The following is a 26,259-nucleotide window of genomic DNA, read 5'->3' on the forward strand; positions in this document are numbered from 1 at the left end:
TGTCGATACAAGTCTCTCCATTTGAGGATAACAACCAACATGTTTGTTGTTCCTCATTTAATCTTTTATTTCTCTAACAATACTATCCATTCTTTCATAAATCTCTCCCATGTTTGGACCTTCACCATCAGAAAACTTGATTGTGTCTTCAACTTCATCCCAAAAGTTTTCACTGCTAATAGTTTTAGCAACTAAAGCACCTATTTTTCATGTATGTTCATCTCTTTGTTTCATCCATTCCTTCCATGTTCCAAGCACAATGATAGTAGGTAGACCCTCTCTATAATCAACCAGCATTTTCAACAATATATAATGTGAGGCAATCCTTATCTTCGCCACTTTCAACAACTATAATATCATCAATTGATCTTTAAAATAGATAAGGCAGGGGTATGCTTAACAAAGTACTTAATAATAATATTTTTCCCCCTTCTATATTTATCCTTAAACCAGTTAAATGCATTAGCAAAATCTTTAAAAACCAAGTTCTAAGTATGAACAACATAAGGTGACCAGAAAATATGTTTATAGGTCTTTTCTATCTCTTCTCCTACTGCTTTGCTATTGGCAGCATTATTAATGATAACTTGAAGAAAATTTGATGGTCTCACTTGTTCAATTATTTTGAATAGAAATTGAGCAATGGCATAACTTGTATTTTTTAACATTAGAAATTTAGATTAATGATGTGCCAATTATATACATACAATTGGACACTTTTCAACGATCTTTATGTCATTTTGAGCCGATTAAGGATAAATTCTGCCTAATTAATTGTATTTGTGTATTTCAGGTATAAAGGCGTGATTCAAGAAGAAGGGAACCGAAAAGAAGCTAAAATGAACAAGTTGAAACCAGAGACTTTTTCAATCGATCAGGCCTAATTTCCAATCGATCGGATCGAGTTTGTTTATTGCATTGTTTCCAAGCCAGGCCAGTTTCTTATCAATCGGGGTCTATTTCTAATCGATTGAACTTCATCAAATCCACGATTTTGCAGATCGAGTTCCACGAAAATGTCCCAAAACCCAAGTGGGTCCAGTCCAAAACGACATAGGCTTGTTAGAAAAATGACTCTGGGGTTTTCGGGAGTATAAAAGGGTAGAAAATTAGGGTTTTAGGATCTTTACACACTTCTTGAAGGCTAGGTTTTGGAAGAGCTCTTGGGAGACAGCATAGGAGCAAGGAGAAGCAGGGATTTAAGGGATTTTCTTGTATCTCTTCTTATTTCTTGATTCTATGACTGTTATTTTGGATATTATCATGTATTTGAATGATATGATGAACTAATCCTCTTGCTAGGGCTCTAATGGAGCCCCACCTTTGAATATTGAATGAACTTGGTTTATTAATCTTGATTTCCTTTTTGTTTGTTGATTATCTGTGGTTGCGCTTCATGTTTTTGAATGCTTGATCACCATTCGAATGATATTTTGCCTAGGTTGAGACAGGAAGGAGATACTTAGGATTGCACTCACCATAGATGACATAGGTTACATGAACCATAGGAATATAGGTGAATGATCTATGCAATCGCTACACGATTATCCACTTTGCTTAATGAGTTTTTGATATTTAGTCCGATTGTTAGGAATATCCGGGATTGGTATTGAAAATACTTTTGGTGTAACCGTGAACGGAGCATTGAATAGGAAGGAAAATCGATTGTCAACATTGAATTGGAAATTAGGGATTGATGAAACCAAGGTAATTTGATAGGATAGGAGGTGGTGACATTAAATGCCTTAGTGTTGTAATGCCTTAGTGTTGTGTACTTGATTAAACTACTCGGTTTTTGCTTGGTTTGTTGAATTGGTTGACTCCATTAGTTAATCTCTTAGTCAATTCTTTAATTTCTTGTATTAATGTTAATTGAACCATAAAACCTCTCTTCGCTTCTCCGTTTAGTATAATCTTAGCTTAAATTGATTTGAATGTGAATTGTGAATACATTATCGTGGGAACGATACTTTATTCACTCTTTGTTATTTGTGCGATTTGTGCGCTTACAAATATTTCACATTAATTAATATCAGATAAATGATTTCTCTTGAAGATAGAAATAACTATAACTATAGAAAACATAGGATCGAGACACTAACAATACTTATTTTTTCAATCCCCGAAAAGATCATTGGCATACATGAAAATAGCTCCACGACTGTGGGCTGCAATTATATTAATTAATGGCTTGTCCTTGACATTAGATCATCCATTTGATACATCTTAAGTGTACCATGTTTCTTTAATTACAACCACATCCTTCTTAATACTCATTTTGCACTCATCTAACAGTGTTATCCTTGCCCTCTCAAATGAAGGAGCTAGGCTCCTAACATTTAGGATCCTTATTAATTCTTGTCATAATGTCATGAAAATGAGGGCTCAGTAGCATATTGAATGGAATTCCATAGACACACAAGCCCTTTTATCCTTTTCAAATCAATTAAGTACCTCTCTATCATGTTCAAAGAATCTTCAATGAGCTTAGAAGGTAATAGTTTTTTTTGTCTTTTGCTAATGGTAGAATTTTTCAACGACGACGAGGAGATGTCTGATTTCTCTGCTTCTTCAACTTTCCTCCTCACTCGTTCTTATTCCTCTCCATCTTTAGCACAGCTTGGCAATATTGGCTTTGTGTTACATATTTGATTACATTTAGTTACAAACTCATATTGATGTAGAAGGTCAAAGTTTGATGCTTGATATTTTATTGTTTTGACAATGATATATAAGGAGTTGACTAACCAACAAAGCGGTAGCTTGGTTGACAATTGATTGGGCTACGTATATGTGTGCCCAAAATTTAATTTCAATAAGAAACAAATTTCTCAATAGTATTTTTTTTAAAAAAAAAATAGTTGACTAAATATTATGTTAGAATGCAATTAGTTTTGAGTTGGAATTGTCAACTTTATTACCTGAATTTTATGTGTAACGTAATCATAAGGGCAAGATTAATATATAATTTTTATTATTTAAACACTTATTATGACTTTGGCTAACTAATTAACATGATAAATTACAAATTTTTTAATTAGTATATGATGATTGTAACATGACTTGTCACTTGGTACGGAGGATCGTATATATACCACCTAAAATTTTAATAACATAATGATTAATTAAATTAAAGTAAAAAAAAAAAAGTATGATGTGAGGCTAGCTTATAAGATATTGTTACGTAAATAATTGGGATTCGGTGATCATTTTATTTTATCTTTTTTTTTTATTAATGTTACTTATACACACATAAATAAACGAAAGTGATTAAGATCCCAACATTTGGTATCTTAGTATTGAGTTTGATGTTCAACATTTAAAAGAATTCATGGGCTCCACATGTCTCACGTGATGCACATGAAATCTTATGCGCACAATTCAACAGCTACGATAACTGAGATAGCAACTACTCGGATCTCTATCATAATTGATAAAAAAAAATAACAAATAATTATTTATTGGGATAATTAAGCTGACACAGGATCGATCATATGACTAGACTACTAGAGCAATGTTGCATGAATTATCTATAATTGCTGAAGTCTGTTAGTCAAGATCCAATGCATCAATAACGGTAACTTTTGTACAACGCTCACATATGACAATTTAACATTTAAAATAAAGTAATGTTGGGTATTGTGGGATGTGGTGTTTGGGCATGCTACTATATTTTAACAGAAACGTGTGAATTAAAAGCACAGCTGCCCTAATTAAATTCAAACCCAGCTGTTCATTTCCCTAATTTATTTGAGGAACCAGCGCTGTTCATAACCTTCTTTTTTCTATCTTCAAAACCTTCCTATTTGGGTTGTAGTTGAAAAAACAATGAAGGCCTGTGAGCCGAGTGTGTGTGATGTGTGTTGACACTGTGTCTACTATAGAATGTCCCACATGGTTGTGTGAGTCCTTCCTTTGCAGTAGATAAATTCCTTCTACCACTTGACTTTTTTGCCTATGATGAAATACTCATGGGTGTCAAATGTGTAGTATTGTCTTATCCTGTTTGGGTTGTAGTTGAAAAAAACCTTCCTATTTTCAATCAGAATTAGAAACTATGAAAGAGCTAGCAAGTTCTCTATCACAAACTAGTTTGTAGGCCTTTGTACAGTACTATTCAAAGGTCAATTTTTCAATTTTTTCACTATATTTCTCTAGTTTTGTTTCTTACCTTTATTTCAAGGTAGCATATTTTTAGACACCAATTTGGACGTTCCAGATGGCGTTTCCAAGTTATTATTGTTAGTTTCATGCCTCGCGACATGTTAGAAATTCACAAATCAAAACCCTAGGTACTATTGATATTGAGTGAGGGAGTTGGCTTTGGAATTCCAGTATGAGGGTGAGACACACCATTTTACCACATCAACTAATGACTCGAGTGTGTATGAAACTCAAATTCTTATGTGAATGTGTTGTCATTATTTACTGCTTTGATTAAAAGAATTAGTCTCTTGTTGCTTTCAAATATAACAAACCCCGGGTGCCCGGGACCTGCTGTAATAAAATTACAGCAGGTCCCGTTGTAATACCCTTTATGGGTAGTAAATTTTTTTTTTTTTTTAAAAATCATAAATATATAGTATTTTTCATAACGAATCCAACGGTATTTTTTTGTTTGAAACAAAAATCAAATTCATCGTGATCAAAACATCGAATATTTTGAGTTTATATCCGATGGTCTAGAATTGTAGGATCTTTTTCATGTTGAATTTAATTTTTGTTTTTAACAAAAAATATATCGTTGTGTTTGTTGCGATGAGCACTACATATTTATAATTTTTAAAAATAAAAATAAAAATTTTTAATGCCCAAAAAAGGCATTACAGTGGGACCTGCTGTAATTTAATTACAGTAGGTCCCGGCTTCCAACAAACCCCCAAAAAAAAAAGAAAAAGAAAAATAAATAACAGTTTCATATCAAGTCGTCTTGCAATTTTGGAAGTCGTTACATATTTGATGACATTTAATTATTAAATGTGATTGATTTAGAAGGTCAAAGTTCTATGCTTGACATTTCATTCTTTTGACTGTGATATATGAGAACTCGACTATATATTATGTGAATGCAATTAGTTTCTACTTTGAATTTTCTGTGAACTTGACTATATATTATTAGCCCAATTTTCTGTGTAACGCCTTCATATGGGCAAGATTAATATAAGCTTCTTTTAATGATCATTATTATGTGAATGCATGATTAGTTTATGATGATTGTCAATTTGTCATGTGGTTAATTGGGATGTAGTTGTTGATTCCAAATTACATGACATGTCACTTGGTACGGAGAATCACTTTATAAATAATTGGGATTCAGTGATCATTTTATTTTAGCATTTTTTATTACTGTTAATTAGACATATAAATAAATATTAAATCATTGTTTCTTAATTTTTTTTCTTGAGATAATTAAGCTGACACAACATTGATCGTATAACTGGATTACTAGATCGAAGTACAACTTGACATCAAAATACATATTATTTAATTCCTCATCAGAACACAGATTAAATAATTCCATATCAAAATACTGATTACTAGGTTTGAATTAATATTCGGTATATTGAAATTTGAGCAAATTAGTTAAACTAAGCAATATCTACCTAACTAGTTAGTCTTGAAATTCACTAACGTACACAAAAAAGAGAAAAAAAAATCTTGAGTTTGACAAGCATATATTTGTCCACATCGATAATTAGTATATATTTGATTATCTAAGTATAAATATCTGTATCCGACCAGTACCCACAAAACCCGTTCCGAATCAGACGGGCACGCTCCGTTAATTAACAGGGCGAGTAACGGGTACATGACATACTGGTACAGGCTTTCTATATGGTGGTGTCATAGCAATAAAGTAAAATTAATATATATGTACAATTAATATTTGTGTCCAATTAATGTGTCCAATTAACGGGTCCGTGAGGTACTGGTGCAGACTTCTATACGGTAAGTATGATTCTTGGATGAGGGCGAAATTCTCTCCATCGCATTCCGCAACCAATTCAAGTGTATCAAGAGGACGAGGGAGTTGTGGTTTCTACTGTGCACTCAGATAATGAACCAAACTCCAATCAGATGGTTATGAAGGAGGGTATTGGCGGGCCAATTGGTTTTGTGGATGACAGGCAAACTGTGAGTGGGATGGATAGTCAGCAACGGGTGGTTGTGGATGGTGGTGAAGCTATGGTTACTCCAAATCCAAATGACGATTTTTAGCAGAGAAAGGGGTTATAAAAATGGATGTGGAATGTCCTCTAGGGACTATGAAAAGGCACAAGAGATCAATTGGAAACTTATAGTGAGTCACTAGAAGAAAAGAGCTCGAGGTCCTCGGGATAATGGTTCAGATAACATAGCTATGGGTAATAATATTATTTCGATTATTGGAGAGAAGCGAAAGGATTCTATGGATTTAGATGTGGTTTAGACTCAACAGCCATCGAAACGTCAATGTTTAGGGGAGGTGCGAGTTCTGGAGAAAATTGTTGGCGTTGAGGTTGCTAGCAACCCCGTCTGTTGCCCATGATTATCTTAAGCTGGAACTGTCGAGATCTCGAGAGCGACCTATCATTCATGTATTGCGAATATGTGTCTGCACCAGAGTTCCTGATATTCTCTACTTAATTGAAACAAAGCTTTCGAAGGTGGAAATGGAGAGTGTTAGGTTGAAATTGGGTTTTACAAATATGCTGACGGTTGATTGTGTGGGGCGTAGTCGTGGGTTGGCTCTTCTTTGGTGGGAAGAGGTGACATTATCATATCAATCCTTCTCGATGTCACATATTGATGCGAAGGTGACTAGGGGATGCGGTGGTAACCAATGAAGACACACTGGTTCTTATGGGAATTTTGAGGTTTGGTGAAGGACAGAGTCTTGGGATCTTTTACAACGCTTGAGATCACAATCTTCTCTTCCATGAGTTTGTATTGGATATTTTAATGAAATAATGTGGCAAACGAAAAATAATTACATTATTCCAATGCATAATTATACATTGATATTTTTTAATTACATTATTCAAATATTTAATGACATTAATAATTTTTAATTACAAAACAATAATGAATAATTGTATTATTCCAATACATAATTTTATGTTGATAATTTGTAATTACACTATAGTGGTTTAATTACATAATTCATAATATATTTTTTTAAGTCATAATTAAAAATTATATTCTCAAATTTATATAACAATCCATTGAATCATAAAAAAAATTGAGTTCAAAACATATAAATATAAATGTGAATCCAATTTATTTTCTGTTTTCATCCCACAAGCGGACAAGCTTTCGACAGATATATTCCATTTGCTTTATACAATTTTTATATGTGCAAATGAAGATTACGAGAATCATATCCGTGCAATAAAAACTTGACACGTCTACAAATAAATAAAATGTCACAAGTCCCAACGAGATGATTTTCGTGGTGAACAAAACCTCATAAAATGTGTTTGTACGCCACTATAAATTTTTTGTGACCAAATATTTACCATGAAATTGAAATTTTTTTAAAAAAAACTAAATATTAAATTTTCCAAATTTTCAAACAAGTGGGGGCCAAAATGCCCAAGAATACGGACTCAAAAAATAAATATTTTTCCAAAAAAAAGAACAAAAAAAGGAAGAAGCTGTACCCACAAGAGGAAAAGTCGTCTTCTCATTTCCATATATACCCGCTTACAGATCCATCGAGCGTTCTTGTGTTCGTCACTCGAGCTTTCCTTCCTTCCATCCATGGCGACGGCGTTACTGAACTGCTCAGAGATCCAACTCGCCCAGTTCTTAGGCCCAAACTCCACTGATGCCGCCGCCTACATCTGCTCCCAATTCTCTACCATATCCAATGCCTACAAGGACACCTCATACGCCATTGACTCCACTTACCTCCTCTTCTCCGCCTATCTTGTCTTCTCTATGCAACTCGGCTTTGCCATGCTCTGCGCTGGCTCTGTCCGTGCCAAAAACACCATGAATATCATGCTTACCAACGTCCTCGACGCCGCCGCCGGTGGCCTCTTCTATTACCTATTCGGCTTTGCCTTTGCCTTTGGAGCCCCCTCCAATGGCTTCATCGGCCGCCATAACTTTGGCCTCAAATCCTTCCCCACTGAAAACTTCGATTACAGTTACTTTCTCTATCAATGGGCGTTTGCGATCGCTGCTGCAGGGATCACGAGTGGTTCGATTGCGGAGAGGACTCAGTTCGTGGCGTATTTGATTTACTCTTCGTTCTTGACCGGATTCGTTTACCCGGTTGTTTCTCACTGGTTCTGGTCTGGTGATGGATGGGCTAGTGCGGCGAAAACAAGCGGTAGCCTCTTGTTTGGATCGGGTGTTATTGATTTCGCGGGGTCGGGTGTGGTCCATATGGTGGGAGGGATTGCGGGTCTTTGGGGCGCCCTAATTGAAGGACCTAGAATTGGACGGTTTGACCACAGTGGCCGAGCGATTGCTCTTCGTGGACACAGTGCTTCCTTAGTTGTTCTAGGCACTTTCTTGCTTTGGTTCGGGTGGTTCGGGTTTAACCCGGGTTCGTTTGTGAAGATCCTGAGTCCGTACGAGTCCGGTTCCTATTATGGTCAGTGGAGCGCGGTTGGTAGAACCGCTGTCACAACAACACTGGCAGGATGTACTGCCGCTTTAACCACACTTTTCGGAAAACGTATCCTCTCAGGTCACTGGAACGTCACCGACGTCTGTAACGGCCTCCTCGGCGGGTTCGCGGCAATAACCGCCGGGTGCTCCGTGGTGGAGCCGTGGGCTGCGATTATATGCGGGTTCGTAGCTTCTTTGGTGCTAATTGGATGCAATAAATTAGCAGAGAAGACGAAGTTCGATGATCCATTGGAGGCGGCGCAACTTCACGGCGGGTGTGGGATATGGGGCGTTATATTCACCGCGTTGTTCGCCACTGAGAAGTATGTAAATGAAGTATACCCGAATAAACCGGGCCGTCCATACGGGTTGTTCATGGGAGGTGGCGGAAGGCTATTGGCTGCTCACGTGATCCAGATTTTAGTGATTATTGGGTGGGTCAGTGCCACCATGGGTACTCTGTTTTTCATCCTTCACAAGTTGAAGCTGCTGCGGATCTCGGGGGAGGACGAGATGTCGGGTATGGATATGACCCGACATGGTGGATTCGCTTATATATACCATGAAGAGGACACCCATAAAAATGGTATCCAATTGAGTAAAGTTGAATCCAGAACTTCGACTCCCCCAGCAGTTTAGGGATAAATTAGTAATTTCAGAATATGATCAGAAAAATCATTTGGGGTTGGTGGTTTTGTGGTGTAAAATATTGGATGTTATTTTGTGGCGGAAATGCTTTTGTTTTGATTATTCTACAGATGACTTTTTGCTTGGTGTGTGATTGGAATATTGGATTACTTATTCATGTGTTTTGACATTTTGTTTTTTTCTGGTTTTTTTCTCCCCTAGAGAAATGTAAAGAAATCATTCAAATGTGTGTTTGTTTCACAAGTTTTTTTTTTTAGTAATTTAAATTTAGTTGAAATCCTTCAGTAATAGTGCTGTTCCCTTGGGGGTGAGTGAAGATCAAGCGTTTTCCTTTGGTTTGAGATTTGCAATCGAGGGTGTATTTGGCTGTGTGTTTGCACCTGTCAAGCGTAATTGTTTGAAGTTTGACGTTTCTATCTGTTCTGGCAATCGTTGCACATATGGACAAAATTTCCATATGTTTCAATTTTGTGAAGTTTCACTTGTCAAACGAAACTGTTAAAAATTGGTACCTTTCTTAATTATAGCCAGGGAAAAGGCCAAAAAGGGTTTGTGCATCACAACATACATTTTAAATTAATGTTGTGGTGTATTTAACACATTGTATTAGATTTAACAAAAATAATGATACATTTAACCGTCTCTTATAAATATATGATGGACTTACATTCTTTGCTTTCCATATTTGGATCCCTATTTATTATATACATCTTTTTTTAAAAATGTTGGTTTTGCTATATATATATATACACACACATATACATATACATATTGTGTGATATGTTTGTTATTAGAAACAGCTAGTCTTTGAGTGGAGTCATTCAATGCATGCATGAATTGTCTTTAAGTCATCTAGTGAAGACAAAAATAGATTAATGTTTTGAGACATGTGGTTCATATTCACACAGACAATCAGAAAAGATTCCAGTCGTGGACACCCTCGACTATATTTAAGCAAAGATGTCTAAAGTATCGTGTGGATGAAAGGATTATAGAATTACGAGTAACTCAAATAACACTCATGTATAAGTTATTTCGTAGATTTCGAGTTCGAGTATTTCCTTCTCCTTTCTTTATTGGAAAAAAAAGCGTATTTAAAAAAACTGTTTAAGAAAAAGTATGAGGGAATCAGAAAATACCGTTTTTTAAGTTAGAAACTAAAAACCCAAACTAAAGGTGACGGACGATGATGTAATAATTAAATAAGAAATAACATTCAAGTATTCAAAGTTAATTAAGTTTCCAAGAAGGTACATTTAATGTTGACCGGTCAAATTTGACGACTAGCAATACCAAACATAACAAAAAAGCAACAGCTTTGAGTAATTGAGTGGGGTTGGTGTGTCATCAATGTCTTTGAATTTTCAAATATTTGGAGAGGACTTTTTTAAACTCTCCTTTTTGAAGTCAATGATTGCAAAAAAAGAAAATTTAAAAAGAAAGTAACTGCATTAGGAAGTACTCTTTTTTTTTCTTATTTTTTATAATTAAACCTTTTTTTTCCACTTTTTGATCTTAGGGTCATTTTTAAACATGGAATGACCATCCTATGTCTACAGTGGGCCACCAATATTTTAATCCTGGGTCGAAGCCTAGTGTACGAGTTAGGAATCTTAACCACTCCCAGAAAACATGCTCGTGCCATTGACCCTCGAGCCAGGAACTCAAGAAACCCCAAGAAATTACATCCCATCGACTTGAACGCCCGACATAAGAAATCTTTCACCTTTAAATCTGACGATATAATCACTAGACTAATGTCAAATTATTTCACACGCTTGCGGGTTAGATCAATATCCAAACTCATCACAACAATTGTATGGAATGTTCTTATTTAATTACATTTATAAACATATATTATTTTATATTTGATTTGAATACACCAACAAAAACACAATTGCACTCCCTAATTCATGTGTATTTTGATTATTTTGTCTAATTGTTTCCATCAATTCGTTGTGTGATGAGTTGTCAATTGTTGTTTTTGAGCATCAAAACGTACCTTCCTTATCCCGGCACTAAAACAAATACATGACATGGATAATCTTTCGAAAAATTAATAAATATAAATGAAATTAATATATATATATATATATCTCTCTATTTTGACATGAAATGGAGATATCCATATATTTTTTTATACTTCTTATCCCTAGAGCAATACTATGCTAGTTCCTATACTTATATTGGGCTTATTTACATTGTTTAATGGGGTCATAGCAATTCCCTACGAAACGAGCAATAGTATGCTAGTTCCTATACTTATATTGGCCTTATTTACATTGTTTAATAGGTCATAGGAATTCTTTTCAATCAAGAAGGGAAAGGATAAGATATATTATCCAAATTGTTAACTCCATTGATAAACCTATTAGATCAAAATTCAAAAGAATCCAACAATTGGTATCAATTTTGGACAAATGCAAATTCAAAAGAATCCAAGGATTGGTATCAACCTTTTGACAAAAACAACTTTTTTTAGTCATCATAGCTTTTGGGGAGAATTTTTCTCGTATCCTTTCTATACAAGTATATATGCTTATTCATCTTTACAAAAGTTGAACTTTCCTAAATTTGGTTGTGAAAAAGAGTTCTCAAAGAATTCGAATTTCATACGAAATTAAAAGCTATTTATTATTAGTATATATTGTATTTTTTGTCTAGTCTATAAAAAAGTATATATATATATATACTATATCTAGATAAATAGATTGCTTCCCACTCTAGTTCATTTCAAAAGTATATAATATATTATCGTCTTTCTTAACTTTTTGGACATCTTTTGTGAATTCTCACTTATTTTTAATTAAATACCTTTAACGTCCTTTTAAAAAACATATAATTTTGACAATATTTCACATTTATATATTTTAAATATGTTATTTTTTAATATTATTTCATTTCCTGTTGATTATATCTAATCACATAAAAAATAAAAATATATTTTTCAATTTTTTAATTTTATACAATATGAAATAATTGTAATTTTCACTATAACCAAACATGACAAAAGAAACCAATGATGTCAGGAAAATAGTATGACAATGTGAAACTTTTTTTTTGAAATATTATAGAGAATTACGCTTGTGGACACATATATGCCTAACCTAACCGATTGTCAATCAAGTAAACTCTCGTTGGTTAATTTAATTGAAACTTGAAACTTCAGTTAATTGACTTTTTTCCCTGTTTCAAAAATCAAAACCAGGTAAATTTTGGAACAGGATCCAGTGGACTTAACTGTGTGGTAAAACCTAACAGGCCCGGATTAGAAAGCCCAATTAGGCATGCTCGGCCCTCGAGTCTCGTTACTGAAACAAACGATAAGGAAGCAAGGACCAAATATCAAATCCAGAGTTTCAAATTGAAATCCAAGTACGATTGAACTCGCGTTCCTGCTCCTCCTAGCCCTTTCATGGAGGTTCTCCAATGCTCTGCCACTCGTTTCTCTTCTCAATTCGCCGTCAACAGAAACCATCATTTCACGCCGAAGACATACCGCTGCACTCTTCAGGTACCCTATTACAACGTGCTCACCCTCAAACTCAAAATGTAGTATTAATAATTCACGGGATATACTGGATAATCCGTGCAGGTGCTGCAATGGAAACCGCAGTATACTTTGAGGACACAAGCTAGTATTGGTTATGGGAAGTTCCGTGGCTTTAATCACAAGTTTATCTTGCTCAATAAGAGCTTTGATTCTCATTGGAGTTTTCTCTCGATGAGTTGCAGATGTCGTTTGGCATCGAAGAAGCACGCTGTCAAAGTAACGAACTTGTTGCAGAAGTTCAGGAGACGCGTCTCTGTTCCTTTTTTCCAATTAGTTCTTACGGTATTCCTGGTTACATCAATCTCCGTTGCTGTTAGCAGCACTCCCTCTTGTGAGTTCAGCTATATATATATATGTATATATATATATAAATGTAGGATAATTTTCAGTATGATTCAGGCTTTTATTTAGTACTTAATTGTTTGTATTAGGGGCACTTAGTGAAGAGAACTTACTCTTCTTGGAAGCATGGAGGACGATTGACCGCGCTTATGTTGACAAAACTTTCAATGGACAAAGTTGGTTCCGCTACAGAGAGAATGCTCTACGCAATGAGCCCATGAACACTAGAGAAGAGACATGTATGTGCCTTGTTTACTTTTATAACTTTACCATGATGATTTGCCGCTGGATTTGTATAGAACTGTAATATTTATAATTTTGGGATAAGACTTTGTTTCTCTATTGGGATCATAGTTCTCACGTGTATCCTCTAAGATGTGTTCAAATTTATCCCATTCATGTAGCAGTATCATGGTTCTAATACTAGGGGCTTTGATTGGCTGACAGAAATGAGGATGTCAAGACTTTGTGGTTTATTCTGTTCCCTTTTCTATTTGCCTATCAATTAGTTTTAAATGCAATGGAATCAATCGTGTAGTACCATGGGTGTGGTTGTGTGGAGTTTAACATAATAGCTATTTAATATTTTCATTTGTTTTTCAATGTAATTCTTGTTTATTTTTTATTTTTTATTTTATGTTATGTGATTAACACATTCTATATATTGATAAGTAAACTTCATTTTACCTATAGATAAAGATTTTTCAATACTCTGATGTACTGAAACTGAAATCCATAGGCACATTTGAGGGCAGAATTTCCCGTGGAGACCACCTAAAATTTTCTTTTTGTGAGAAAGCTTTAGAGAATTAATCTGAAACATGTATTATTTCTCGATAGTTTAAAAAAAGAGTGGATTCCCTCACCAAACTGGAACATTTGGACATAACTTTCCATTGTGTTGTGTTTGAGTGATTTCGATATAGAGGCGACTCTGTTTCCTTGCCATGATGCATTTAGGTTTGATATGTAGACTTGTAAAAGGGCTGCCATTTGTCTTCTTTAATATGAGATTACTTTGATATACAGATAAAAAAAATTTAGGAAGGTTCTGTTGATGATTCATATTTCTGGCAGTTCACAAATGAAACCCTGCATTCTTCCCTTCTGTTTTTTCTCTACACCTTTGGTATCATCAATCATTTGCTAAATCTCTTCCATAAAAATTCATGATAGTGTTTCTTTGGCTTGGGACAGAAACAACAATTCAATTAGAAGTAGAACTGGTGTGATTCATGTAAACAAATTTGTGACAAGTTAGACTGTTTAACTGATGGACCATTCTTGTCAATACCTTTGGCATCATCAATATTATCTTTTATATTGAAGTAATGCGTTTATTCCAGAAATTCTAAATTCCAAAGTACTACTGGTGTATTTGCATGCAGATATGGCTATAAGAAAGATGATTGCCACATTGAATGATCCCTTCAGTCGGTTTTTAGAACCTGAGAAGTTTAAAAGTTTGAGGGTATGAGATTGTTTCTCCTAATAATTTCATTTTACTTCATTGTGACTTGATAGTAGGAACCCAGCTTTTCAATTGATGTTTACCAATTTTGTTGTCAAAAAATATTAATATGACATTTGATAAGTTCTTTGAAGGCAGTCTGGAACACAAGGGGCTCTGACAGGTGTAGGACTATCAATAGGCTACCAAACAGTATCCGACGGATCACCTGCTGGACTTGTGGTTATCTCAGTTTATCCAGGAGGTCCTGCAGATAGAGCTGGAATTTTGAATGGGGATGTTATCATGGCAATAGATGATATGAGCTCAGCAACCATGGGTATATATGACGCTGCAGATCGATTGCAGTGAGTGTCTTACAATTTAAGTTATTTAAACTAGCCAAACTAGGTTCTAGTCATACTTATCCTCAAGATATATCTATTAAACAGATTAGGCAGAACTAGAAATCCTCTGAGAGTGATAGGAGTGGTTTCTTTTGATAGAGGGAATTCTTAGTTTTATTACTATTATAGAGTGTGTACACGGAATTTAGAGCTTTGGAGCACATCATTATAATTGTATCAATGAATTTACATCTAAAGATTACATTTGACCCTGAGTTTTATTATTGGCTTTATTTATTGAAGAATTTTATTACAGCTTAAATAGCTATAGAAGTTGAGTACTCTCATCCCAATCCTGAAGTCAAGTTGTGCATGTATAAGCATACTTAGCGATTTTTTACACTAGGTTAGGTCCATTGTTCTGACAGTTATGGTTATCTCTGAACTTTTGGGATTTACAGTTTGGAAAGTTTCATTCTAGGCTGTCTAAACATTTGAGTGTCCACATCCACATCGACTTTTAGTTTTAGGAAAATTCATTTTTCATTTATCCACAAAGGAATCCTCGTTAAAGCATGAGCCCAACCAATTTTACCATTCCCTGAAAACCCGTTTCCAGAGCATAATAAGGAAAATAAACATTGAAAGTCAGCTGCTGCTGTTTTACTTTATCTGTTGATTTGCCTGAACTATTGCAGAGGACCTGAAGGAAGTTCTGTAAAGTTAACCATTCTCAGTGGATCGGAAATAAAGCACCTGGGTTTGACGTAAGTTTACTGCGGTATTTATCTCTTATACGTTGGGTGTAAACCCCAATGTGAAGATAACTCTATACCAATTGTTTCAGTGGATTTAGTGTTTTATATTTTCAATTCAACGCAGTTCTTCCATCAAATTTTTTTTCCTTTCCATGCAATTCAAAGCAGCTCCTAGAGTTAGGAATTTTAGTAATTGTTGATCCATTGTTATGTATATTGCTTATATTAAAGTCAAGTAATTGAGAGTCCTTCTTGTAATGTAGAAGGTAAATGTGTTGCTTTTTAGGACATAAAATGCATAAAAAGAGTGTCAGAATATATGTTTGTACGTCAGGGTACCAAAAGATAGTCGACTCAGCATTCTGAGAAACCTTTGGGCCAGTATTTGAAGGGCTACAGTTTACGTGCTAGAGCCTAGATGCTAATGGTCTTTCAGTTTCCTTTTAATTTCTAAGATTAGAATTACTGCCATCTAACTTGGCATTCCTTCTGAATATTTACCTCCCCTTAAAGTTAGGTTTTATATTCCTTAATTCTTCTGATCTAAAGAATACTAAAACAGCTGCAGCAAAGTTGCAATATTAGTAAATATGTTAGTTTTTCCTTTCATCTTTTATTTTTCCTTGGTAGAGTTGTAAATTATATGGTAGGAGAATTATTTTGCCGTATTTTATGTGATTTATTCGTTAACTAATTACTGCTTTCCAGGCGAGAGAAAGTGTCTCTGAATCCAGTGAAGTCGAAGTTATGCGAGATTCCTGGTTCAGGAAAAGATTCTCCTAGGATTGGTTATATTAAACTAACAACTTTCAACCAAAATGCTTCAGGTAAACAGAAATATTTGTTTGTTATTATCTTTAGGCTCTGTTTGGAAGTTGTACAGAAACATTGTTGCATATAATCAGTTGTGCTCTTGGCCTGGACGCTTCATGAATCCAGATCAAGAAATATTTCCTTTTGAATGAATGATCTCTGACAATACATGTGCTTCTTCAATGAAGATTATTTTTTCTTTTCTAATACAGTTGTGAATGCTCGGGAAAACTTGTTACTTTTAATGTGGACACTTGAACTCGAATAATATTTTTTTCCCTTTTTTTTCAGTTAACTTTTTTTTTGATATTATAGATTAACGAAATTTGACCATGCCCACTTGAGCGCTTATCATATGTCATAGTAGTATTTTCTTCAACAACTGACCCTGTCCAATGGCATTAATCGTCAAATTAGATGTTTTCTCACAGTTACTCTTAAGCTTAACTTTGGTATGCTTTACTGGTGTTTTTAAACCCTCTCCCCCTTCTCATAACCCCAAACAACCAATGAGCTAGTATGGTGCTACATTGATGGGGGAGTCTTCCTTAAAATTTTTGCTTGAAGTTTACTGTTGCTTGGTCTTAGAATTCTCTCTCTTCTAGGTGCTGTGAAGGAAGCTATTGAGGCTTTAAGGAGCAACAATGTCAACGCTTTTGTCTTGGACCTTCGAGATAACGGGTAAATAGTTTTGAACATGCTCCATTTAAATCTGCCTATGCCGGCTTAATTTACGAAGGCTTAAACTTGCTGCAGTGGTGGTTTGTTCCCAGAAGGAATTGAGATCGCCAAGATTTGGTAAGTCGAACTTTACAACAAGTTATTTTTACACCATATGCATTTGGTGTTCTACATTTCAGAACGTTATCTTATCCCTGCCGAGTTGGCAAATTTTGGGGGTAATCATGATACCTCTTTAAGCCACATGTAATATGTATGCCTAATGATGCTTTAATAATAAAACAATAAGTTTGTTGCACATATTTGTCTGCTGAATTGAGTGTCTTTTGCTTCCAATTACAGTTGTATTGCCTGTGAAAATGTGAATACAATTTGCTGGACTTGCTCGTTAATTCGTTCTGGTTCTATAGCAATTTTTTAAACCATCAAGATAGGAAATGCTAATGCATTTTTTTTAATGTTGTTCGCAAATTCTATTCTGTTAATGTGAACAGTTATAATGAATCACACTTGATCAGGTAATGTTTCGATGTCATGTGGGTTTTCTTTATCTAGTATTTTTCAAGTTGAACACAGAAGTTACTGAGGTCCATTTTGCTCTGCTTCGTCCCCGAATTAGGTAATAGGAATGTGTCAACTTTTTAAATCGGTTCGCTCAACAAGAATCTTTCTGTGTTTGATGTGGTGAGATTCATGAGCTTTTTTCTTAGTTTAGTTCATTCTCTATTTCTTTTTGGAATGGAAATAGTTTAATTCGTTCTTATTTACCGTACGATTATCATGCTTGTTTCTGGTGGTGTCATCTTCAACCCAACCAAATCCATGAAGTAACTAACCTATTTACTGATTTACAAGTTTTTGGATTTGCAACTATATATGAGTTCTAAACTTGTGTATTCTCTTTTCCTTATACTTTTCTACATATTACAATTTGAGTGGAAAATATCCTCTTGTTAAATTTTTACGGAAAGTATGTATTTCCCTTAAATGTTATTGGTTGACTTTGAGAAAATTGATGGTTATTTTGAAAGTTTCGACAGACCTTGCAACTTCAATGAGAAAGGAACTCATATTTTACCAACTTTTAATCCCTGGACGTTATGTAGTTCATAACAATATATCAAATGGTTTATGACTAATGCATTCCTTGAAAATGTGAAAGATTGTAATAAGTATTCCTTTATTTAGAAACTTTGTGAAAACATGTGTAGAAATGGCCTACAAGATTGTGGCTTAGGTGAGTTCTTTTCATTCGGCAGGCCATCTGATTGTACTGGTGATGATGTTTTAGGTACTTCTTTGCTCTTGAGTCTTGACATTCAGATAGGTGCTCATCTACATTTTCTTCTTTTGAATACAAAGTTGTAGTAGTTGTTTTTGACATATATTTTGCGTTCGATGGTGAATGTTTCATTTGCCTCCATCCTTTTTCGTTACTTCTGCCATCCACCTTTTCTTTTGACAGAAATTTTCTCCGGCAGAAAAAACTAGACAAAGAACTGCCTTTTAGACTTGTATGTTTCATGTTTGAGCTTCTCTTTGTGAAGTTGACTTTTTAAAGTCTCTTTCACTGTTTAAGTCAAGATTTTTACAATGTGATTAGTTCATAAATTCTTTTGTTACTAGTTAGTTAACCAATTATTTTCAGCAACTCCTATTTCATGTTTGCTTAATAAAAGGTAAACAACACCCGTGCACAAGACTCCCGTAGTGGGCGAGATCGGGGACATGCAAGCTGTACGCAGACTTTACCCCCAAATAATATGTGGAGAGACTGTTTCCAAACATTGAACTTGTGACTTCTGGATTGCACCCTTGTAACTAGGGACAGAACTACAAAGGACCTATAGGGGGCACGTGCCCCTTGGATTTAGAAAATTGTTTTACTATATATACATATATTTATTTTACTATATATGCACATTAGTCTACATTTTATTTAAAAAATGCTGGTTGGTTTGACGGTAACAAGTCTTGTATCTCCTCTGCCTGAGTTCGAAACTTCTGGCATCTCTGTTTTTTATTCTTATTTTTATATATAATTATTATTACTGTTTTTTTAAAAAATATTTAGCTCCCAGACAAAGTATTGCTATCAGGCATTTTTGAGGTTGAATTCTTTTAATGCCTACTGGAATCCTTTTTCGAATGGGAAGGATTGGTGTTATGATCCTACAAATCCGGTTTGTGTTTATGATGGCTTTGTTCTGGAATTTGAAGTGTACCTTATGATTGTGGTTCTTTCTACTATCAAATTTTAGTTGTTTGCACAATAGTCTCAGGGTGCAGGATTTTCTTTGTTTTAGGTATGGACTTGGGATGTTTTGTTGTTATATATTTGAAGTTCGGGAGTCCCATTTCTGATAGTTGTCTGTTTATAATATCTCCTCTTTAACGGATGGCTGGATTAATTGTTCTATGTTGGGTGAGATACGGTAACCCACAATCATTAAAACTAATTATTGTAAAATATGTTTTTTATGTTGATAGCTCTCTTAGTAATATAAATAATGTACATAATGTTGGATTGGGTTCTCTCACAACCCAATCCATTTTTGGCTGGCCTGCTTCCATTTTGTTACTCTGTTTTTGCTCACTATTTTCCTAATTCTACTTGATCCATTCCAAATAGTTGTTAACCATACCTTGACATGCATTTATGGTGTCGTGTGGCATGCTATTTGGGGTTTCTTAATTATTCTAGATTTCTAGTTCTGAAGTTTATAGATTGTGGTAGCGCTCACCAACCATTTTGGGATATTTGAATTATGAACTTTATAATTATCCAAACTTGCAAGATTTTTCCATTCACCATAACATTGGTATAAGTCAATAGCAACAGTACTAGATTTCTAATTGAAGTCCCTAGGGTTCCATGATGATGCTTCTTTTTTGTCTGAGCAAAATCATGTGACACAAGACTTCCTCATTGGTCGTTTCCAATTCCATTCAGGCTCGATAAAGGTGTGATTGTCTATATTTGTGATAGTCGTGGTGTACGGGACATCTATGACACAGATGGAACCAATACAATTGCTGCTTCAGAACCGCTGGCCGTGTTGGTATGCCTTTTCTTTTTCTTTGATTTAATAGTGATTATATTTCTATGCTATGATTTATAGGAACTGGCAGCTCTATTACTTGTGAGTCACAGATCTTTGGCAAGCTTTCAATGAGCTTTGTGGTTTTAACCTGAATTTTTCGTAGTAAAATTTGTGATCTGTCCACTGAGGAGAATACAATTGGAAACTGATCTCTCTCTGAATTATTTTGTTAGTGTAATGGTGTGTAGGCATAGTTCTGTGTGATTAATCCTCAAAACATCCTTAATATTGGATGTATGAACTTTATAATCAAAATCATGATTAAAAGTAATTGATGAATTCTCTCCTTTTGATAGGTGAACAAAGGAACGGCAAGCGCAAGTGAGATATTAGCTGGTGCGTTAAAAGACAACAAACGTGCTGTCTTGTTTGGAGAACCTACATATGGGAAAGGGTAATGATCATCATCTTCCCTAATGGAGCACATGAAAACCATATACATTCTCCTAACTAAGACCTTTTCATCTAATTTGCAGCAAAATTCAGTCAGTTTTTCAGCTGTCTGATGGTTCTGGCTTGGCTGTTACAGTTGCTCGTTACGAGACACCTGCGCACACCGATATTGATAAGGTCTGTGGTTGACTGCCTGCATCTCCATACTTGCTTTCTTGTTTTTCTCCCTCTCACGGGGCTCCTATACAGGTTGGCGTGATTCCAGACCATCCGTTGCCAAAATCATTTCCAAAGGATGCGGATGGATTTTGTGGCTGCCTCCAAGAACCAGCATCTGCCTGCTATCTCAACCGTGGCCAGCTATTTTCACGGTGATAGATTCATGCGTACAATAACATTGTTTCGAGAAATATTCTTTGTCCCTCATATAACTGTTTAATGGAAATTGTACTATTAAAATTCTGAGTTTCACTCTTTGTTTCATACCAAATATGGTCATGCTCACCCACACTCATTGTCACACTCACCTCGCATTTATCTCGCTTACACTTGTTCAATTATGAATCAAATGTCCCATTAGTCCTACACTCCTACTTCATTTCGGAACTAAATACACCTTTTTTGTAATAGACCTTAAAATGGCCATTACTCTTCGTTAGTTGTATGGCACCGTTGTGTTTGCAGATATATATGTAGGGTGAAAAATGACAAATTAACCGCAGTTATATGAGGGACTCCAGAATGAGATTGGGAGGGTTTAAAGTTTTCATTTTATAGGGACAAACATATATTCTATGTGCAACTTTTTTTTTTTTTTGGTAATTATTTCTCTCAAAAAGATTATCCTTGGATTAGGGGCATTTTGCTTTCTTTAATTTATATAGTTGAATGATTTTAGAAGTGGATTTATAATTAGATGTCAATATAATTTTTAATTAATGTATTTCTTATAGCTAGTTGATATAATTATAGATATCATAAAACAAAATAAAGACAAAGTTTTATAGTGGTTCAGCCTCAAGAGAGACCTACATCCACTTTGAAAGCCATCCAGGCACTATATATTCATTATTAAGTGTGCGATTTACAAGGTACAAAGAAATCAATAGAGAAAATACAAAAAACAAATATTCCTATATAAAATATTTGATTCCATGCTAGTTTCATATTATCTCTAACACTAGTCAATGTCCTATTTAATTTGATTCATGAATAAAAAAAAGTTAAGGAAATTAATGAAATTTTTTTGTAAAAGAAAATTGGGTGATAGTTCAGTGGTGAATCTCTTCGGGATGAAATCATATGGACTTGGAAGGTCATGAGTTTAATTTCCACAAAGAGCAATATCCTTCTAGCCACGTACTAAGTTTTAACCCAACTTACCATGTCTTCATGCCTTTAGGTGAGAAATTTATCTGCCTGATAACCCGAGTTTGGACCCATTTCACATTCCAAATGGTAAAATTATATATTGTCATTCTCACTTTTGTTGATAATTATATATATACACACCCTTTATTTTTTAAAATTTATTACTATTTTTATTATTTCTTTAATTATTTTTGTTGATATCACATATACTTATAATAAATTCAAATTGTAATAAGAAGTGTTCTCAAAAATTCATAATTTTTTTCTTCAGAAAAAAAAAAGAATTCTTAATTTTTATTTTTCATCATACCTTTTGTAGTTTTAAATTTTATAAATTTTTTTTAGAAAAAGTATGACAAAAAGAACTTTGTAGATGTAGCACTGATCAAGTGAAATTACAACCCTTTAATACAGTAGTTGCAAAATAATGATCAATTTGAAGCGTAAATTTTTCTTTTCATTATTAAGCGGCCCATCAGAAGAAAACATGGGCCAAGAGAGGCCCAAACGAGCTTTGGAAAATTAGTACTGGCTATAACTGGTTGTTAATTTTGTTTTTTTTTTTTTTTTGTTAAGCTTGTATATATTATTGTTATTTATTTTCAATATTCAATTAGCATATACTTGTATTATTTATCTCCCCTTTTGATACTTGTTCCTTCTCTTTTTATTCCTCTTTTATATAATTCAAATATTTAATATTTATGTTTTCCAAATTCAAAGAAAATACAACATAGTTATAATAATTAAAATAATAAGATTCATTTGTAATAAAGGTTAAAATCCTAATTTGATTGAAATACACAATGATCAAAATGGATTTTCTATTTTTTTCTCTTTTAAATGATTAAAATATTTCATAATTTTCATTTCCAAGCTGCTTATACCATACAATAAAAGGAATATGTAACTTTTTTTCCCTCATTTTGAAATGTTTCCCTTCGTTTTTTTTCTTTTAAATAATATGAATACTTAATATTTAGTTTTCATAATTCAACTAAAGTTAATTTTGTAAGGATAATGGAATTATGGTAAGATTAATTTATAAGAAAAAGTTAGAATTTTAATTCGATTGAAATACCCAATCGTTAAAATGGTTAATCTATTCTTTTAGGTTTTCTATTTCAAAAGACTTAAAATTTATTTTTGGATAATTTAAAATTTGAAAAACATCTCTTTGTTTGACACAGTAAAAATAAATAAATAAATAAATTGAGTTCCTTTAAAAAAATTAATGAAATGAGAATTGCAATCACTATTCTGAGAGTGTGCACTTGGTAAACCTATAAATCAACGTAATAAACGACAAACTATGCATATCATGCAAGCACATGGTAATCATATGTATGTGTTCGGTAAGATTAAGCTTAATAGGTTTAACTTGGGTATCTAATTCTGGGTTTGAAAGAGAGAATTATCATATTATAGTCTAAACTATAATTTAAAATAAATTTAGTAAATTTATTTTTTATTTTCATAATTTCATTGTTGCTTTTAAAAAAAATTATATTTTAAACAAAATATGTGTAATACATGTCAAACAAGACTCTTATTAGAGTATAACTAGACTTCAACCCGTGCAATGCACGTTACTATAGTAAGTAATTTATTTTTAGTTGTTTTTAGATGAAGTAATACTAAGTACAAAATTAGAAAAAAGTTTGAATTTTTCTCTCTTTTAAACTTCAAATTTTATTTTATGCAATTCAAAAGATATGAAAAATTAATATAAAAAGACACACACATGTAAAAAGTGATTTTTTTTTCTAGTGTACACTTTTTATATTTTTTATTGTCAATTATTCTTTTGAATTTTTAATTTTAATTTTGAATTTATAATTTCTTTGCTCTTTAAGGCATTTTTGAACATACACATTGTAACATGAGTGTTATAAAACATATGAATCGCAATAATAAAGTTCTCTAAAATTGTGAAAATTTTTAAATTTACTTTCTATTATTTTTTATTTTAAAACTTAAATATATTTATCTCAATTTTTTCCAAAAAGACAAATATCCAAAATGAAAAGTTTAGATAAAGTTATACTAACTGCAAAATTAGAAAATTGTAAATTTTTATATCTTTTAATTGGATTGTTTTCTTTATCAATTTTTTATTTATTTTTTGTATTATTTTGAATTTACTATTTTTAATTTGAACTACTACGTTCATTCATTCGAAGATACACATCACATGAATAAGTGACAAAAGATATTTGAATTGTACAAATAAAGTTCTCTAAAAGTTTAAAACTTAATTTTTATTGTCTGCTATATCCTTATTTTTAAACTTCAAATTATTATTTTATATATTTTAAAATATTATTTCTCTATAAGGATAAATATGAAAAATTAATATAAAAAAGGATATAAGTAAAAAGAGAAAAACTTTCTAATTTACGCTTTTCATATTTTTTGTTGTCAATTTTCAAATATTACTTTGAATTTGAATTAATAATTTATAGTTTCTTTACTATTTAAGGCATTTATGAACAGATACGTCATAAAAATGAGTGTTATAAAAAATATGGATTGCAAAAATAAATTTTTCTAAAATTTTGAAAATTTTCAAATTCTATTATTTTGTATTTTTAAAATTTAAATATCTTTCTTTCAATTGTTTCCAAAAAAAATCAAAATGAAAATTTAAGATAACGTAATAATAAAAAATTATAAATTTTATTATTATTTATTATACTAAGTTTTGATTAATATTTTTAAATTTGCACTACTACTTTCAGTCATTTTCGAAGATACACATTACATGAGTGAGTGAGAGATATTTGAATTGTACTAATAAAATTCTCTAAAAGCTTGGAAACTTAATTTTTTATTTTCTATTATATTTTTTATTTTTATACTTTAAAATTTGATTTATATAATTCAAAAATTTCCTATAAAGATACATATGAAAAATTAATATAAAAAAGACACAGGTAAAAAAAGAAGCAATTTCTAATTTACCCGTTTTATATTTTTTATTGTAAATTTTTAACTATTATTTTGAATTTGAATTAACAATTAATAATTAATAATCTTTTTTACTATTTATGTCATTTTTGAACAGACATGTCATAGCAATGAGTGTCATAAAAAATATGAATTGCGGTAATAAAGTTCTCTAAAATTGTGAAAAAGTTAAATTTTCCTTTCTATTATTTTTTATTTTTTAAAACATAAATATGTTTATTTCAGTTTTTCTAAAAAGAAAATATCAAAATGAATATTTTAGATAAAGTAATACTAAGTACAAAATTAAAAATATTTTATTTGGATTTTTGTCTTTATCAATTTTGTGTTGTTTTCATTTATTATTTTGAATTTTAAATTTGTTTGCCATTTTTTAATTTTTGATTTTACTTTCAGTCATTATCGAAGATACACAGTGAGTAATAAAAAATATTTAAATTTTACTAAGAAAGTTCTCTAAAAGTTTAGAAATTTAATTTTTTTTATTTCTATTATTTCTATAATTTTTTAAGTTCAAAATTTAATTCAAAAAAATTATTTTTCTATAAAGATAAATACGAGAAATTAATATAAAAAAAAGACTCAGGTAGAAAGAGAAAGAATTTCTAATTTGCTATTTTTATATTTTTTGTTGTCAATTTTCAAATATTATTTTGGAATTTGAATTTCTTATTTCTAATTTCATTACTATTTAAGGCATTGTTTAACAGACACGTCATAGCAATGAGTGTTATAAAAAAAATGCATTGCAATAATAAAGTTTTCTAAAATTTTGAAAAATTTAAATTTTACTTTCAATTATTTTTATTTTTTAAAACTTAAATATATTTATTTCAATTTTTTCCAAAAAGACAAATATCAAAATGAAAATTTTAGATAAAGTAATACTAAGTACAAAATTAGAAAAGTTTGATTTTTAGTACTATTTTCAGTTTTTCTTTTTCTTTTTCAATTTTTATTTATTATTTATTATTTATTATTATTTATTTTGATTAATATTTTTAAAATTTTTAGTACTATTTTCAGTCATTTTCGAAGATACACATTACACGAGTGAGTGATAAAAGATATTTGAATTGTACTAATAAAGTTCTCTAAAAGTTTAGAAACTTAATTTTTTATTATATTTTTATTTTTAAGCTTCAATTTAAATTTAATATAATTCAAAAAATTATTTTTTTATAAGGATAAATATGAAATTTAATATAAAAAAAGACATAGGTAA

At 32.4% G+C, this 26,259-nt stretch overlaps 2 protein-coding genes across 2 annotated transcripts; both read left to right on the forward strand.

Moving 5' to 3' along the window:
• Positions 1-7,670: 7,670 nt before the first annotated feature.
• Positions 7,671-9,536, forward strand: LOC119997973 (ammonium transporter 1 member 1-like). The gene has a single exon (XM_038845222.1). It carries the CDS (start codon positions 7,744-7,746, stop codon positions 9,241-9,243), a length of 1,500 nt encoding a protein of 499 aa, XP_038701150.1. The 5' UTR covers positions 7,671-7,743; the 3' UTR covers positions 9,244-9,536.
• Positions 9,537-12,604: 3,068 nt separating this feature from the next.
• LOC119997966 (carboxyl-terminal-processing peptidase 2, chloroplastic) lies at positions 12,605-21,164 on the forward strand. The gene is made up of 13 exons (XM_038845213.1): positions 12,605-12,766; positions 12,848-13,136; positions 13,237-13,386; positions 14,536-14,618; positions 14,757-14,965; positions 15,643-15,711; positions 16,411-16,529; positions 17,121-17,196; positions 17,272-17,313; positions 20,150-20,258; positions 20,597-20,694; positions 20,777-20,870; positions 20,943-21,164. Exons 1-13 carry the CDS (start codon positions 12,668-12,670, stop codon positions 21,066-21,068), a joined length of 1,563 nt encoding a protein of 520 aa, XP_038701141.1. The 5' UTR covers positions 12,605-12,667; the 3' UTR covers positions 21,069-21,164.
• Positions 21,165-26,259: the final 5,095 nt, after the last annotated feature.

This window comes from Tripterygium wilfordii, chromosome 1 (genome assembly GCF_013401445.1).
Source record: "Tripterygium wilfordii isolate XIE 37 chromosome 1, ASM1340144v1, whole genome shotgun sequence".
NCBI classification, from domain to species: Eukaryota; Viridiplantae; Streptophyta; class Magnoliopsida; order Celastrales; family Celastraceae; genus Tripterygium; species Tripterygium wilfordii.